This window comes from Oncorhynchus gorbuscha, linkage group LG06 (genome assembly GCF_021184085.1).
Source record: "Oncorhynchus gorbuscha isolate QuinsamMale2020 ecotype Even-year linkage group LG06, OgorEven_v1.0, whole genome shotgun sequence".
Taxonomy (NCBI): Eukaryota; Metazoa; Chordata; class Actinopteri; order Salmoniformes; family Salmonidae; genus Oncorhynchus; species Oncorhynchus gorbuscha.
Window position 1 is genome coordinate 9,325,749 of NC_060178.1, and position 18,647 is coordinate 9,344,395.

Genomic DNA, 18,647 nt, shown 5'->3' on the forward strand with positions numbered 1-18,647 from the left:
AGCCCCCACACCACTTTGGGTATTTCTGGGTAAGTCTGTAACCTGGATAACTCATTTTTTCCCCAAAATTCTTCACTGTCATCATAGAAAATTCAGGAAAATTCACTGTCTTCTTGGTAAACAACTCCAGTGTATATTTGGCCTTGTGTTGTGCTGAAAAGGTTCATTAATCTCCCAGCGTCATGTGGAAAGCAGACTGGACCAGGTTTTCCTCTAGGATTTTGCCTGTGCTTAACTTCATTCCATACATTTTTTATCCTGAAAAACTCCCCAGTCCTTAACAATTACAAGCATACCCATCATGATGCAGCCACCATTATGCTTGGTACTCAATCATGTGTTTAGATTTGCCCCAAACATAACACTTTTGTATTCAGGACAAAAAGTAAATTGCTTTGCCACATTTTTTGCAGTTTTAATTTAGTGCCTTATTGCAAAGAGGATGCATGTTTTGGAATATTTTTATTCTGTACAGGCATACACCTTTTCACTCTGTCAATTAGGTTAGTATTGTGGAGTAACTAAAATGTTGTTGATCCATCCTCAGTTTTCTCCTATCGCAGCCATTAAACTCTGTAATCATTTCAAAGTCACCATTGACCTCATGGTAAAATTCTGAGCAGTTTCGTTTGTCTCTGGCAACTGAGTTAGGAAGGACACCTGTATCTTTGTAGTGACTGGGTGTATTGATACATCATTCAAAGTGTAATTGGTAACTTCCATCATGCTTAAAGTGATATTCATTGTTTACCCATCTACCAATAGGTGCCTTTCTTTGTGAGCCACTAGAAAATCTCCCTGGTTTTTATGGTTGTATCTGTGTTTGAAATTCACTGATCGACTGAAGGACCTTACAATTATCTGTATGTGTTGGGTACAGATATGAAGTAGTTATTCAAAAATCATGTTAAACACTATTATTGCATACAGAGTGAGTCCATGCAACGTATTATGTGACTTGTTAAGCAAATGTTTACTCCTGAACTTATTTAGGCTTACCCAAGAATGTTTGTACCATGTTTTGTGCTGCTACCATGTTGTGTTAATGCCATGTTGTTGTCATGTTGTGCTGCTACCATGTTGTGTTGCTACCATGTTGTTGTCATGTTGTGTTGCTACCATGCTGTGTTGTGTTATCATGTGTTGCTGCCTTGCTATGTTGTTGTCTTAGGTCTCTCTTTATGTAGTGTTGTGTTGTCTCTGTTGTCGTGATGTGTGTTTTGTCCTATATTTATGTTATTTTACATTTTTAATCCCAGCCCCCGTCCCCGCAGGAGGCCTTCTGCCTTTTGGTAGGCCGTCATTGTAAACAATCATTTGTTCTTAACTGACTTGCCAAGTTAAAGAAAGGTTAAATAAATAAATACAAATAACAACAGGGTTGAATAGTTATTGACCCAAGACATTTAAACTTTTCATTCATTTGTAACAAAAAATTGTTGATAAAATAAAACACTTTGATATTATGGGGTATTGTGTGTAGGCCAGTGGCAAACATCTCCAACAACAAAATGTAGAAAAAGTGAATGGGTGTGAATACTTTCTGAAGGCACTGAATACTTTATGAAGGCACTGACTGAATACTTTATGAAGGCACTGACTGAATACTTTATGAAGGCACTGACTGAATACTTTATGAAGGCACTGACTGAATACTTTATGAAGGCACTGAATACTTTCTGAAGGCACTGAATACTTTCTGAAGGCACTGAATACTTTCTGAAGGCACTGACTGAATACTTTCTGAAGGCACTGACTGAATACTTTATGAAGGCACTGAATACTTTCTGAAGGCACTGAATACTTTCTGAAGGCACTGAATACTTTCTGAAGGCACTGAATACTTTCTGAAGGCCCTGAATACTTTCTGAAGGCACTGACTGAATACTTTCTGAAGGCACTGAATACTTCCTGAAGGCACTGAATACTTTCTGAAGGCACTGACTGAATACTTTCTGAAGGCACTGAATACTTTCTGAAGGCACTGACTGAATACTTTCTGAAGGCACTGACTGAATACTTTCTGAAGGCACTGAATACTTTCTGAAGGCACTGAATACTTTCTGAAGGCACTGACTGAATACTTTCTGAAGGCACTGACTGAATACTTTCTGAAGGCACTGACTGAATACTTTCTGAAGGCCCTGAATACTTTCTGAAGGCACTGAATACTTTCTGAAGGCACTGTACTCCATTTACCAGAACCTGGTACAAACCGGCAGTCCAGTGTTACATCAGCCCTGACGTCGATTACGAACGCCGCCTTCCAGGAAGTAGATTTCTGACTCATGCCGAATATGGGTGGGTTCCTCTTCCACAGGACCTGGAGGACTTTGGTCATGATTTATTTTATTTAACTAGGCAAGTCAGTTAAGAACAAATTCTTATTTTCAATGACGGCCTAGAAACAGTGGGTTAACTGCCTTGTTCAGGGGCAGAACGACAGATTTTTACCTTGTCAGCTCAGGGGATTTGATCTTGCAACCTCTTGCAACCCAGTGTTTCCGAATCGACTTTGTTAAGAGACATAAAGGAGCTCGTCACCTGAGGACAAACTCCCATAAAATGTCCTGGATTGTGTCCCACTTCAGCTGATATAATATAATAATAATAATAATAATAATAATAATAATATAATAATAATAATAATAATAATAATAATAATAATAATATAATAATAATAATAATAATAATAATAATAATAATATAATAATAATATAATAATAATAATAATAATAATATAATAATAATAATAATAATAATAATAATAATAATATAATAATAATAATAATAATAATAATAATAATAATAATATAATAATAATATAATAATAATAATAATAATAATAATAATAATAATAATAATAATAATAATAATATAATAATAATAATAATAATAATAATAATAATAATAATAATAATAATATAATAATAATAATAATAATAATAATAATAATAATAATAATAATAATAATAATAATAATAATAATAATAATAATAATAATATATGCCATTTAGCAGACGCTTTTATCCAAAGCGACTTACAGTCATGCGTGCATACATTCTACGTATGGGTGGTCCCGGGGATCGAACCCACTACCCTGCCGTTACAAACGCCATGCTCTACCAACTGAGCTACACAGGAAGCGACTCTGCTGATGTGGGTGTTGCTCGTAACCCTGGCTTGCCTGGCAGACGTAAAATGGGTTTTGCATTTTGTAGGATTAAAGTGAAGTGATTAAGTCATGTTTTGAGATATGAATATATTCATTGATCAATCAGCAAATGATCAATACCATTCATATTTTATCCATAAAATGAATATTTTATCAATATCAAAATATATATTTTCGTATATAATGCGTCATTCTCAATTTTCTTGAACATGGATTTAAAAAAAATTCTAATGCAGTATACTGCATACAGACAGTGACATAGAGGAGGGAAAATGTCATGATGACCTCATTCGTTGTATCAATCATGATTGGCCGACATTCTGTCACTGTAAATGGAAAGTTATCTTCTGCTGCGAGGATCATTGAAACCCTATGGCTGCTTCAGAAGTAATGGGCTTCCTCTTCCTTTGTAAGTTACTTTGTTATTATGTTTTTAGAATAGTACGTAGCCTGGTCCCAGATCTGTTTGTGTTGTCTTGACAACTTATATGGGTCTTTAATAGTTGGAAAGACAAGCACAGATCTGGGATCAGGTCGGATGTGTTTACTACTCATTATGTTTCTATTCATATTTGAACCCTAACAATTCTATCCTTACTGGGGCAGGTTGATAACAAACTGCCCCAGTCGACAAAAGGCAGGATGCAGTGTCTATCACTCCAGACATTAGTCCCTGGACTGAGCCAATCAGAAACTGAGTAACGAGGTACTCCCTGACCTTTGACTCCCACAGCACCGAGTCAGTTCCATGCCGGATATTCTGTGCTGGGACCAATGATAACCTGCTAAATCGTCATAATCCATTGAACACAGGGACTAACTCACGCAAAAGTAAAATGGCCTTTGTTACTTTGTACCCTTGTCCTGGTCCACAATGTAACCAAAGCTCAATACAAGAGCTGACACATTAGACAGCCCAGTAACCAGGGTTGGGGTTAAAACTGGGAGTCGATATTTATGTCCACAGCTCCTGCTGGGTCTCAGAAGTTGTGCCAGATAGCGTGTGTGAGTCCATCTGCTGTTTGGCAAAGAGAGGTACAGACGTCACCCAATTGAATAAACACATCATTTGTACCGATGTTTGTAAAAGCTCCTATTTGATTGTTGAGTACAAATGATAGCTGGGCTATTTGATGTCAACGCAACCTGACCAAATCTATCGCAAAAAATTAGGAAAAAATATTTTATTAGTCGCTATAACTACCTTACATACAAACGTGACCATACCTTAACACATTTTAATATTTACAAAAATTGGGACACATTTTGACACCTACAGAGAACATTTCTAAAGCGCAGATAGACCTACAAAAATACCCCCCCCCCGCTACGATAAACTGTTCATCAGAAAAGTATCATTTCCAAACGTATAACATTCATGTACATTTTGCAGGAAAGGTAAAAGTCACTGGACCCTGAAGAAGGCTACATGTTGGTTTTTAACAAGAACAAGCATTTCTATCGCCAAGAGTTGGCGAATTTCCTCCTCTCCTCCAGTTTGCACCTCTGTTCATGCACCTTGGTTGGAGAGGGAGGTACGGGCAGTGTTCCCTTCCCTTTAGAAGTTGCTGGAGAAACAAGGTCTTGCTGTCTTGAGGCATTTGTAGAGAAAACATTATGAATTCTCTTCCCCTTAGCTTCAAAAAACAGGTTTTGGCTTAACGATGTTGTCGAAGTCATGTCATCTCATACATCTCGTAAGTGTTGTTGACTTCCTGCAGTTCCTCTTCCTGCTGGCAGCTCTCTCTGATCACGTACACTATGAGTCCCACACAGATGAATATCAACAGAGCAATACCAATAACCTAGAAGGAGAAGAAGACTTCATTAGAAGAAAATACATCTTGTGGATGTAGTGGACATGAGTCGGTCAGGGGGCCTCCCGAGTGGCTTAGCGGTCTAAAACACTGCATCTCTGCTAGAGGCATCACTACAGACCCTGGTTCAGCGGTCTAAAACACTGCATCTCTGCTAGGGTTCAGGCGTCATCTCTGCTGGACGTACAGACCCTGACACCCTGGTTTGAATCCAGGCTGTATCACAACTAGCCGTGATTGGGAGTCCCATAGGGTGGTGCACAATTGTCCCAGCGTTGCCAGGGTAGGCCGTCATAGTAAATATGAATTTTTTCTTTACTGACTTCCCTAGTTAATTTTTTTGCTATTTTTATGGTCACGTGATGAAGTAACTCTGCCTGCGAACTTCAAAACCAGTGTCTGCCCAGTGCCCAACAGTTCATTTCCTATTGGTCTAAGACGTTGGTTGCTCCTGTGGGAGACCTGGGTTTGTATCCCGTGTGCTACTTGGAAAACAGAAATGTGTTTTCTTGCTTACAAGTCAACCCCCCCAGGAAAACCAAGACACACATACAGATGGGATGAAAACACAGGGTCAACCGCAGTGCTTCGACCCTGGAGCAATGCCTAAGTGCATTGCTCATGGGCACAATGTCAGGAAACAATATGTAGGAAATGTTTCCCGTTGGACCTGGGAATCGAACCGGCGAGCCTCCAGTTGTCTGGCACACCTCTATGCTACCTACCACCCCACATGTACAAGGGTCAAGGAAGAATAAGCCTGTTCAGTATAGACACACATTACAACAACAAAAAAGATCTATTCATCATAAACAACATTTTTTTATAGTTTATGATATACTTTACTTTTCTTAATGGCACAGACACCAACAATACAAATCAGGGGCCGGTTTACCAGACCCAGATTAAGCATAGTCCTGGACTAAAAATCCTTGTCATTGAAACATTTCCATTGATAGTGTGTTTTAGTCCAGGACAAGGCATAATCTTGATCCGGGATACTGATCCCAGTGTGTTTTCCTCACCTGAGACTCCACAAATAATTCCTGAGAGTGCACCATGAGATCCTGCAGCGTGCCATCGTCACGCGGGGGCTCACACCACTTCTGAGGAGCCGCCTTGTCAACAATCACAAACCTGCCGTTCCAGTCTGTTAGCGCGCACGCAAAGTACTGTCCATCCAGGAAGAGCAGGATCAGCCAGACGATGGGCGGAACCAGGCTGGAGATGGACACTGTCCTGGGGCAGCCGCTCAGGTCGTACCTGCAGTCCTGGATGATTAGCATCAGCATGAAGGCCATGATAGCTGGAATGACGAAGAAGGCGGAAGAAAACAGCCCGTTCCATTTGGGGTCGCACGGACACTCGAACTCCAGCTCAACCAGCTTCTCCAAGCCCATCAGGATGAAGCCGAAAGCCACGTTGGAGACCAAGGGGCTGTTGCCGAATTCACTCTTCAGTCGGGAGAGCCATTGTTGCCTCCTTTCCATACTAGATGACACTACATAAAGTGTGAACAGAGACTGAGAAGTCTGAGAGAGGAGAGCGGTGGTAGAATATGCAGACATGCAGGAGCTCCAGTGATGCATGATGGTTAACACTGGTTTTGTGGGAAGGCTTTGCCCTCGAGGCACAGAATACACATTTCTGGTCTCGTTGGTTGACATCAAAGGAAGGCGTAGCCACTGTGTCTGGGTTTATACAACCCATTGGCCCTGTGGGGCTGACAGACATGGTGTCCAGGGAGATGAACCCTCCCCTCAGACCCCGAAAGAGGGTGGGTGCTATAGAGTGGAGGGAAAGTTTATGTCACGGGAATGTGATGTCTCTACAGGTTTAGGATCTTAATTTTCCCAGTTTCTCACAGCAGGAAACTAATCATGCAGCAATAGGACATTTTTATTATTGTGTGGATTATAATTAATGGATATTTTTGTATCGGTTGATACATTTTTAGTTAGGGCAAATTAAGTCTGACATTTTTAAGTGGAAGCCTTTTTAAACCTTGAATACAATCCAAGTTTGCATTTCCTGCTGAGCACGACATGTTCTGCAACAACAAGGTGATCAACTTAAGATCCTACACCTGTATATTGTATGCAGATGTGAATCCGGAATGTTCTATGCATATGGTATTATATATGTGGAGGGTTGACATTTAAATATGTAATATATATTGTGGAGGAACGCATACAGAGCTTAGTGAACGTCTACACACCCCTTGCACAGGCTTCACATTTTGTTGCCTTAAAAGAAAATCTAAACATTTTATAAAATTAGATTTCTTTCCTACCGATGTGCACAACCTATTCCACATTTCTAAAGTGAAGGAAAAATTTGAAATCATGTTCCAAGTTAATAAAAAAAATATTAAAAAAGCACCTTTGGCAGCCATTACAGCTGTGAATCATTGTGAATTAGATTCTACCAACTTTGCACAACTCTTGGCCACATTTATCCATTGTGTTTGTCAAAATTGCTCAGCTCAAGCTCAGTATATGTGGTTGGGAGTCATTGACGAACAGCAATATTCAAACCTTTGCAAAAACGCAGTTAAGTAACACGGTAAATTAAAAATATTTATTTGTATTTTTAAATACTACTAAAAAAAAGATTCAAACTACAGGGTTGGGTCAAATCCAATAAAACAGAATACAAAGTGAAATCCTCTATATGTTCAAGTATTTTGGTGGCAGCATCATGTTATCTTGCAATATTGTGGTGGCTGCATCATGTTATGGGTATGCTTGTCACCGGCAGGGACTTGGGAGTGTGTCAGGATCAAAATAAATATGAAAGGAGCAAAGCCCAGGTAAAATGGCAGAGTTTCCTCTAAGTCTTCTGAATACCTATCTCTGAGTTAGAGTTGTGTTTGTATGTGGTACATTAACAGAAATTGTAATGCTAAAAACACTGTGTTGTGTGTAGTGGGTTGTATAGTAGGTTATGTAGTGGGTTATGTAGTAGGTTGTGTAGTAGGTTATGTAGTGGGTTGTACAGTAGGTTATGTAGTGGGTTATATAGTAGGTTGTGTAGTGGGTTGTGTAGTAGGTTATGTAGTGGGTTTTATAGTGGGTTTTGTAGTGGGTTTTATAGTAGGTTGTGTAGTGGGTTGTGTAGTAGGTTATGTAGTGGGTTTTATAGTAGGTTGTGTAGTGGGTTTTATAGTAGGTTGTGTAGTAGTTTATGTAGTGGGTTTTATAGTAGGTTGTGTAGTGGGTTTTATAGTAGGTTGTGTAGTAAGTTATGTAGTGGGTTTTATAGTAGGTTGTGTAGTGGGTTTTATAGTAGGTTGTGTAGTGGGTTGTGTAGTAGGTTGTGTAGTAGGTTTTATAGTAGGTTGTGTAGTGGGTTGTATAGTAAGTTATGTAGTGGGTTTTATAGTAGGTTGTGTAGTGGGTTTTATAGTAGGTTGTGTAGTGGGTTTTATAGTAGGTTGTGTAGTGGGTTTTATAGTAGGTTGTGTAGTGGGTTTTATAGTAGGTTATGTAGTGGGTTTTATAGTAGGTTATGTAGTGGGTTTTATAGTAGGTTATGTAGTGGGTTTTATAGTAGGTTATGTAGTGGGTTTTATAGTAGGTTATGTAGTGGGTTTTATAGTAGGTTATGTAGTGGGTTGTGTAGTAGGTTATGTAGTGGGTTGTGTGTAGTATAGTAAGTTATGTAGTAGGTTATGTAGTGGGTTTTATAGTAGGTTATGTAGTGGGTTTTATAGTAGGTTATGTAGTGGGTTTTATAGTAGGTTATGTAGTGGGTTTTATAGTAGGTTATGTAGTGGGTTTTATAGCAGGTTATGTAGTGGGTTGTGTAGTAGGTTATGTAGTGGGTTGTGTAGTAGGTTATGTAGTGGGCTGTGTAGTGGGTTATGTAGTAGGTTATGTAGTGGGTTTTATAGTAGGTTGTGTAGTGGGTTGTGTGTAGTGGGTTTTATAGTAGGTTGTGTCGTGGGTTGTGTAGTAGGTTGTGTAGTAGGTTATGTAGTGGGTTGTGTAGTGAGTTGTGTGTAGTGGGTTGTATAGTAAGTTATGTAGTGGGTTGTGTGTAGTGTTGTGTAGTGAGTTGTGTAGATCGGTAGGGGGAAGAAACGAAAAGTATTTGATATGTAATTTTAAGGACTGTGCAAAGGGTGTGTACTTTTACTCGCAACAGTAAAGTCCCATAAGATATGATGTGTATCTTATTGATCTAACACGTTATTCAAGGAACGCTATCTGAAAAGATCCTTTAAATAAAAAAAAGAAGACAAATGTCATTTAAAGGAAACTCTATAGTAGACCACAGCCATATCGAAATGTTAGATATTTAATACAATGTGTATACATTAGTAATTACCATAACATTAAAATAAGTTTTTATTAGATCCATTAAAAAAACTATATCTGGACAAGTATATACAGTAGTATTGTATATATTATGGATCCCCATTAGCTGCTGCCAAGGCAGACCATAACATACCAAGGCAGCAGCTACTCTTTCTACTCTTCGTTGTGTTTATCACTGATTGTCTAATATAGCATCCATGATTTGTATCATTGATTGGAGAGTCTATTTTGTTCATATGTAAAAAAAATATATATATATATATATAAAAAAAGAAATGACTAGTTGATTTGGTAGTTCTATTTCCGTTTTATTTTTGCGATGCTACTCGTTGCAATAAACGTCAGATTCAAATGAGAACAAGTGGGTTTTTTGTTTAAAAAAACAAAACATCAAGAAGTATTATTTATCATACACTGTCAGCAGTGCGGCAGGTAGCCTAGTGGTTAGAGTGTAGAGGTGGCAGGTAGCCTAGTGGTTAGAGTGTAGAGGTGGCAGGTAGCCTAGTGGTTAGAGTGTAGAGGTGGCAGGTAGCCTAGTGGTTAGAGTGTAGAGGTGGCAGGTAGCCTAGTGGTTAGAGTGTAGAGGTGGCAGGTAGCCTAGTGGTTAGAGTGTAGAGGTGGCAGGTAGCCTAGTGGTTAAAGGGTGGCAGGTAGCCTAGTGGTTAGAGTGTAGAGGTGGCAGGTAGCCTAGTGGTTAGAGTGTAGAGGTGGCAGGTAGCCTAGTGGTTAGAGTGTAGAGGTGGCAGGTAGCCTAGTGGTTAAGTGTAGAGGTGGCAGGTAGCCTAGTGGTTAGAGTGTAGAGGTGGCAGGTAGCCTAGTGGTTAGAGTGTAGAGGTGGCAGGTAGCCTAGTGGTTAGAGTGTAGAGGTGGCAGGTAGCCTAGTGGTTAGAGTGTAGAGGTGGCAGGTAGCCTAGTGGTTAGAGTGTAGAGGTGGCAGGTAGCCTAGTGGTTAGAGTGTAGAGGTGGCAGGTAGCCTAGTGGTTAGAGTGTAGAGGTGGCAGGTAGCCTAGTGGTTAGAGTGTAGAGGTGGCAGGTAGCCTAGTGGTTAGAGTGTAGAGGTGGCAGGTAGCCTAGTGGTTAGAGTGTAGAGGTGGCAGGTAGCCTAGTGGTTAGAGTGTAGAGGTGGCAGGTAGCCTAGTGGTTAGAGTGTAGAGGTGGCAGGGTAGACTAGTGGTTAGAGTGTAGAGGTGGCAGGGTAGACTAGTGGTTAGAGTGTAGAGGTGGCAGGGTAGACTAGTGGTTAGAGTGTAGAGTTGGCAGGGTAGACTAGTGGTTAGAGTGTAGAGGTGGCAGGTAGTCTAGTGGTTAGAGTGTAGAGGTGGCAGGTAGTCTAGTGGTTAGAGTGTAGAGGCGGCAGGGTAGCCTAGTGGTTAGAGTGTAGAGGTGGCAGGTAGCCTAGTGGTTAGAGTGTGGAGGTGGCAGGTAGCCTAGTGGTTAGAGTGTAGTGGTGGCAGGTAGCCTAGTGGTTAGAGTGTAGAGGTGGCAGGTAGCCTAGTGGTTAGAGTGTAGAGGTGGCAGGTAGCCTAGTGGTTAGAGTGTAGAGGTGGCAGGTAGCCTAGTGGTTAGAGTGTAGAGGTGGCAGGTAGCCTAGTGGTTAGAGTGTAGAGGTGGCAGGTAGCCTAGTGGTTAGAGTGTAGAGGTGGCAGGTAGCCTAGTGGTTAGAGTGTAGAGGTGGCAGGTAGCCTAGTGGTTAGAGTGTAGAGGTGGCAGGTAGCCTAGTGGTTAGAGTGTAGAGGTGGCAGGTAGCCTAGTGGTTAAAGGGTGGCAGGTAGCCTAGTGGTTAGAGTGTAGAGGTGGCAGGTAGCCTAGTGGTTAGAGTGTAGAGGTGGCAGGTAGCCTAGTGGTTAGAGTGTAGAGGTGGCAGGTAGCCTAGTGGTTAGAGTGTAGAGGTGGCAGGTAGCCTAGTGGTTAGAGTGTAGAGGTGGCAGGTAGCCTAGTGGTTAGAGTGTAGAGGTGGCAGGTAGCCTAGTGGTTAGAGTGTAGAGGTGGCAGGTAGCCTAGTGGTTAGAGTGTAGAGGTGGCAGGTAGCCTAGTGGTTAGAGTGTAGAGGTGGCAGGTAGCCTAGTGGTTAGAGTGTAGAGGTGGCAGGTAGCCTAGTGGTTAGAGTGTAGAGGTGGCAGGTAGCCTAGTGGTTAGAGTGTAGAGGTGGCAGGTAGCCTAGTGGTTAGAGTGTAGAGGTGGCAGGTAGCCTAGTGGTTAGAGTGTAGAGGTGGCAGGTAGCCTAGTGGTTAGAGTGTAGAGGTGGCAGGTAGCCTAGTGGTTAGAGTGTAGAGGTGGCAGGTAGCCTAGTGGTTAGAGTGTAGAGGTGGCAGGTAGCCTAGTGGTTAGAGTGTAGAGGTGGCAGGTAGCCTAGTGGTTAGAGTGTAGAGGTGGCAGGTAGCCTAGTGGTTAGAGTGTAGAGGTGGCAGGTAGCCTAGTGGTTAGAGTGTAGAGGTGGCAGGGTAGACTAGTGGTTAGAGTGTAGAGGTGGCAGGGTAGACTAGTGGTTAGAGTGTAGAGGTGGCAGGGTAGACTAGTGGTTAGAGTGTAGAGGTGGCAGGGTAGACTAGTGGTTAGAGTGTAGAGGTGGCAGGTAGTCTAGTGGTTAGAGTGTAGAGGTGGCAGGTAGTCTAGTGGTTAGAGTGTAGAGGCGGCAGGTAGCCTAGTGGTTAGAGTGTAGAGGTGGCAGGTAGCCTAGTGGTTAGAGTGTGGAGGTGGCAGGTAGCCTAGTGGTTAGAGTGTAGAGGTGGCAGGTAGCCTAGTGGTTAGAGTGTAGAGGTGGCAGGTAGCCTAGTGGTTAGAGTGTAGAGGTGGCAGGTAGCCTAGTGGTTAGAGTGTAGAGGTGGCAGGTAGCCTAGTGGTTAGAGTGTAGAGGTGGCAGGTAGCCTAGTGGTTAGAGTGTAGAGGTGGCAGGTAGCCTAGTGGTTAGAGTGTAGAGGTGGCAGGTAGCCTAGTGGTTAGAGTGTAGAGGTGGCAGGTAGCCTAGTGGTTAGAGTGTAGAGGTGGCAGGTAGCCTAGTGGTTAGAGTGTAGAGGTGGCAGGTAGCCTAGTGGTTAAAGGGTGGCAGGTAGCCTAGTGGTTAGAGTGTAGAGGTGGCAGGTAGCCTAGTGGTTAGAGTGTAGAGGTGGCAGGTAGCCTAGTGGTTAGAGTGTAGAGGTGGCAGGTAGCCTAGTGGTTAGAGTGTAGAGGTGGCAGGTAGCCTAGTGGTTAGAGTGTAGAGGTGGCAGGTAGCCTAGTGGTTAGAGTGTAGAGGTGGCAGGTAGCCTAGTGGTTAGAGTGTAGAGGTGGCAGGTAGCGTAGTGGTTACAGTGTAGAGGTGGCAGGTAGCCTAGTGGTTAGAGTGTAGAGGTGGCAGGTAGCCTAGTGGTTAGAGTGTAGAGGTGGCAGGTAGCCTAGTGGTTAGAGTGTAGAGGAGGCAGGTTAGCCTAGTGGTTAGAGTGTAGAGGAGGCAGGTAGCCTAGTGGTTAGAGTGTAGAGGACGGCAGGTAGCCTAGTGGTTAGAGTGTAGAGGTGGCAGGTAGCCTAGTGGTTAGAGTGTAGAGGTGGCAGGTAGCCTAGTGGTTAGAGTGTAGAGGTGGCAGGTAGCCTAGTGGTTAGAGTGTAGAGGTGGCAGGTAGCCTAGTGGTTAGAGTGTAGAGGTGGCAGGGTAGACCTAGTGGTTAGAGTGTAGAGGTGGCAGGTAGCCTAGTGGTTAGAGTGTAGAGGTGGCAGGTAGCCTAGTGGTTAGAGTGTAGAGGTGGCAGGTAGCCTAGTGGTTAGAGTGTAGAGGTGGCAGGTAGCCTAGTGGTTAGAGTGTAGAGGTGGCAGGTAGCCTAGTGGTTAGAGTGTAGAGGCGGCAGGTAGCCTAGTGGTTAGAGTGTAGAGGTGGCAGGTAGCCTAGTGGTTAGAGTGTAGAGGTGGCAGGTAGCCTAGTGGTTAGAGTGTAGAGGTGGCAGGTAGCCTAGTGGTTAGAGTGTAGAGGTGGCAGGTAGCCTAGTGGTTAGAGTGTAGAGGTGGCAGGTAGCGTAGTGGTTACAGTGTAGAGGTGGCAGGTAGCCTAGTGGTTAGAGTGTAGAGGTGGCAGGTAGCCTAGTGGTTAGAGTGTAGAGGTGGCAGGTAGCCTAGTGGTTAGAGTGTAGAGGAGGCAGGTTAGCCTAGTGGTTAGAGTGTAGAGGAGGCAGGGTAGCCTAGTGGTTAGAGTGTAGAGACGGCAGGTAGCCTAGTGGTTAGAGTGTAGAGGTGGCAGGTAGCCTAGTGGTTAGAGTGTAGAGGTGGCAGGTAGCCTAGTGGTTAGAGTGTAGAGGTGGCAGGTAGCCTAGTGGTTAGAGTGTAGAGGTGGCAGGTAGCCTAGTGGTTAGAGTGTAGAGGTGGCAGGGTAGCCTAGTGGTTAGAGTGTAGAGGCGGCAGGTAGCCTAGTGGTTAGAGTGTAGAGGTGGCAGGTAGCCTAGTGGTTAGAGTGTAGAGGTGGCAGGTAGCGTAGTGGTTAGAGTGTAGAGGCGGCAGGTAGCCTAGTGGTTAGAGTGTAGAGGAGGCAGGTAGCGTAGTGGTTAGAGTGTAGAGGCGGCAGGTAGCCTAGTGGTTAGAGTGTAGAGGAGGCAGGTAGCGTAGTGGTTAGAGTGTAGAGGCGGCAGGTAGCCTAGTGGTTAGAGTGTAGAGGAGGCAGGTAGCGTAGTGGTTAGAGTGTAGAGGCGGCAGGTAGCCTGGTGGTTAGAGTGTAGAGGCGGCAGGTAGCCTAGTGGTTAGAGTGTAGAGGCGGCAGGTAGCCTAGTGGTTAGAGTGTAGAGGCGGCAGGTAGCCTAGTGGTTAGAGTGTAGAGGTGGCAGGTAGCCTAGTGGTTAGAGTGTAGAGGTGGCAGGTAGCGTAGTGGTTAGAGTGTAGAGGCGGCAGGTAGCCTAGTGGTTAGAGTGTAGAGGTGGCAGGTAGCCTAGTGGTTAGAGTGTAGAGGCGGCAGGTAGCCTAGTGGTTAGAGTGTAGGGGCAGCAGGGTAGCCTAGTGGTTAGAGTGTAGAGGCGGCAGGTAGTCTAGTGGTTAGAGCGTAGAGGCGGCAGGTAGTCTAGTGGTTAGAGTGTAGAGGCGGCAGGTAGTCTAGTGGTTAGAGTGTAGAGGAGGCAGGTAGTCTAGTGGTTAGAGTGTAGAGGCGGCAGGTAGCCTAGTGGTTAGAGCGTAGAGGCGGCAGGTAGCCTAGTGGTTAGAGTGTAGATGTGGCAGGTAGCCTGGTGGTTAGAGCGTAGAGGCGGCAGGTAGTCTAGTGGTTAGAGTGTAGAGGCGGCAGGTAGCCTAGTGGTTAGAGCGTAGAGGCGGCAGGTAGCCTAGTGGTTAGAGTGTAGATGTGGCAGGTAGCCTGGTGGTTAGAGTGTAGAGGTGGCAGGTAGCCTAATGGTTAGAGTGTAGATGTGGCAGGTAGCCTGGTGGTTAGAGTGTAGAGGTGGCAGGTAGCCTGGTGGTTAGAGTGTAGAGGTGGCAGGTAGCCTGGTGGTTAGAGTGTAGAGGTGGCAGGTAGCCTAGTGGTTAGAGTGTAGAGGTGGCAGGTAGCGTAGTGGTTAGAGCGTTGGGCCAGTAAGCAAAAGGTTGCTGGATTGAATCCCTGAGCTGACAAGGTTTAAATTCTGTTGTTCTGCCCCTGAACAAGGCAGTTAACACACTGTTCCCCGGTAGGCCGTTATTGTAAATAAGAATTTGTTAACTGACTTGCCTAGTTAAATAAACTGTACATCTTTGTCGGGGTCATCTACAGCAGCGGTGTAAAGTATTTAAGTAAAAATATTTTAAAGTACTATTTAAGTAGTTTTTTGGGGTATCTGTACTTTACTATTTACATTTTAATTCACTACATTCCCAAAGAAAGGAACATATTTTTTACTCCATACATTTTCCCTGACACCCAAAAGTACTCGTTACAATTTGACAGGAAAATTGTCCAAAGGTCACTCACTTTGTCAAGAGAACATCTCTGGTCATCCCTAGTCCCTCTTATCTGGCGGACTCACTAAACACAAATGCTTTGTTTGTAAATGAATAATGTCTGAGTGTTGGAGTGTGCTCCTGGCTTTCACATTTTTACTCAAGTTTAATACTTGAGACTTTTTCCCCCACCACTGATCTACAGTATCTGTACATTAGGTGGCAGCAGAACTGCTCGGACAACATTCAGACCACAAATTGGTTCTTTCTTTTTGGTGGTTTACCTGACATATGGGGTAGCAATGAATCGATTCATGCTTGTACTGTATACATATGAACCACATTTGTGTTGAAAGTTTTCTGTCATTGCCTTTCAACTTTACCTTTGTATGATCTTGCAATTAATTGTAGGCCTAATTCTTTCAGGGATGGTCAAAAAGCAATGGAAGGTGTCATTTAAAGTTAACATGAAGGGTTTACAGTAGGCCTAGTGTTTATCATTTAGCCTAGGAGAGAGAAATGTTTTGGTCATTCAGACACAAGATAAGATCAACCATTTCCAGAATGATTGCCACCATGTACTAATGCTGTTGGACGGCTGAGTTGACAGTGAAATTGGATTAAAAGTCCCAGTAAAGCCTGACTGCAAACTGAGGTCAGGGCTTAGCCAGGTGTCTGTGTGTCCGTTTCAGACTGTGGTGGGGTCATCTTGACAAGTCAATCGTTCAAATAGGCCATTTATAATGGCTTGTAGTCTTAACATATGGAACATAATAAGGCACAATTTGCCCTTATTAAAAGTTCATCCAAGTGTTTCTTGCGCTGATTTCGAGAACCTCTGTCCAACTTTCATCACTCAAACTCTCCAGTCGCATTTAGTTATGCACACGCCAAAAGGGATTTATTTACAATTATATAAACTGGGTGGTTCGAGCCCTGAATGCTGATTGGCTAACAGCCGTATACCACGGGTATGACAAAACATTTTTACTGCTCTAATTACGTTGGTAACCCGTTTATAATAGCAATAAGTCACCTCAGGGTTTGTGATATATGGCCAATATACAAAAGGGCTGTGTCCAGGCACTCTAAGAACAGCACTTTGCCAAGGTATATTGGCCATTTACCACACCTCCTCGGCTCATTGTTTAATCATAGCAGTCAAACGAGTTACATCGACATCCATTAATGGAAAATTATCTGGCGAGTGTAGTTTATTCAAATTAGTTTATTAAGTCACGCTAGCTCGCAATAATTATTATTTTGAAGGAAAAACGAATTTTGATCATTACGTCTTTAGTTACGTAGATATTCCTTCTTAATTATCTCGGTAATGTTATGAAAATGAGGTTTATTGGATAAATGTGGCAACATTCCTTCCTTCCTTCCCTCCCTCCTCACCTCTTGCTGCAAAACCCCCCACCCATATTGGGACAGTTTTCAGGCCTTGTGGGTGGGTTTTGAGTGGTTAGTCTAGACATGGGGCGGCAGCGTAGCCTAGTGGTTAGAGCGTTGGACTAATAACCGGAAGGTTGCGAGTTCAAACCCCCGAGCTGACAAGGTACAAATCTGTCGTTCTGCCCCTGAACAGGCAGTTAACCCACTGTTCCCAGGCCGTCAGGTAGGTAAAAAATAAAATATATATTTTTTTGAACTGGCAAAATATGAGCAGTTTAGCACCGACCGAGCTGTGAAACACAGCTTCAGCTTGATCACCAAATTAATTGGGAAATAAATGAAACCATCACCAGCTAGCTAACAACCTATTTTAGTTTCACTGTCCGATCATGCAAAAAAGGGGGCAAACGAATAGTTTTTTTCCCCTTCACCTTTCCACAAACACATGGCCAGTGTGAGTTAACATGCGAGCCAGCCAGCTTGCTAGAGTTGCGTCAGTTGTTGCTATTCTGCTAAATGCGGTGGTCACTGGATAAACTAACTATGAGTTGGAACATATTTAGCTGAAAACGAACTGGTAACTAGTTGTTGTTGCCCATGGTGGAATAATAACTAGCTAACCCGCTGGCTCCGGAAGCCTACAGTATGTTCCCTGGCATGTCGAGTTTCATAAGAAAATGTCTGATATGAATCAAACACCGTAGCATGCCCTCCTCGGCGGGATTGTCAGATTCGTATTTCAATTGTTACTAATAATAACTGATTGAAGTTGGTGGTTACTACTGGTTTCAGATCCAAGGCGAGAGAAATTGTCCGCCATGTTGTATGTTTTGGTAAGGGCTCAGAGTGACTTCATGCACTCAAGAAGGCTCAACCAATCACCCGACGGGTTCTACGTCAAGACTCATGGATATTCATGAGTTTGTTTCCTTCCTTCCTTCCTTCCTTCCTTCCTTCCTTCCTTCCTTCCTTCCTTCCTTCCTTCCTTCCCTCCTCACCTTCTCTATCCTTCTTGCCTTCTCTCCATCCTTCCTTCCTTCCTACGGCAGGTAATTTGGCACCTTGTAGACGGCTAATATTTATGTATGAATTGTATGTGGGCAGCCTACAATATGTGATCTCGCGGGATTTGCCATGGTGGGTGAGAAATGTAGTTGCTTAAGCACAAACCATGATTAAATTGTTCCACCTGGGATCTCTCTACCCCCCTATTGCAGGTGAAATGTAAAATGGTAAGGGTTATTGTTAAGGCTAGGGTAAGAGCAGGGGTTAAGGTTAGACACTGACCATTTATCACTGCGCACCAGGCACTGCACAGGTGGCGTCAGCACCCTTCTGGTGAGCGAGCGCGCCGCTGTTTTTGCGTGACCTGATTGGAGAATTAGACGGGGCCGCTCTTCCATCAGCTCCGTATCTACCCGGTAACCCGGTCCACTCACACAATCATTCAGACCACCCCACCACACCCAATTTCCCCGCTACCGGCATCTACAATCGTCCACCCGAGTCGATGCTAGCTGGAAAAAGAAGAGCAGAAATTATGTCGGTCTCGGTGGCGTTCATTGGAGTGCTGATGCTTCATTTGGTCTCCTCACAGAACGGTAAGAATGTGAAGTGCACGCCTGCCTGCCTGCGGATTGATAGAAATACCGGGACATCATGGCTTCATGCGGGTTTTTGACTGGAGACACAATGATTAAGCTTTAAAATCATATCGTTGCTCAGGATTGTAATTTTGTGCGTCAAATCATTGCAGTGAATATTGACTTATATTATCCACATGATTTTCAGTGCATAGTAGAAACCCCCTCATATCTTTTATTTAATTATTTATGTTCATACCCAGTCAATGCAGTGAATAGAATGACAGAATAAAGGCTTTAAATGTAATGAAATTAGAACGGAATAATATCTCCCATGCGAGCCATTTGTTATAAACGGTCAATAAACCATATCTTTGATGGTTTCCGTTGTTAATATAAACACTACTACTTTAAAATTAAACATCCAGATAAACATTTAGACTAGTTAATCTGTGTCCACAAAATACATTTTGTAGTTTGTACGTTAAATCTT

At 43.3% G+C, this 18,647-nt stretch overlaps 1 protein-coding gene across 3 annotated transcripts in view; it reads left to right on the top strand.

Annotated features, from left to right (window-relative positions):
* The first annotated feature begins 17,870 nt into the window (after window positions 1–17,870).
* Window positions 17,871–18,647, top strand: part of LOC124037506 (neuroplastin-like) — a 58,203-nt gene continuing 57,426 nt past the window's right edge. Inside the window, exon 1 of one of the 3 annotated variants that reach the window (XM_046352271.1) lies at window positions 17,871–18,172. In XM_046352271.1, coding sequence (XP_046208227.1) covers window positions 18,082–18,172 — 91 coding nt within the window. In that variant the 5' untranslated portion in view covers window positions 17,871–18,081. The remainder of the gene's footprint in view (window positions 18,173–18,647) is intronic. The other 2 variants (XM_046352272.1, XM_046352273.1) reach the window with 2 other exon arrangements.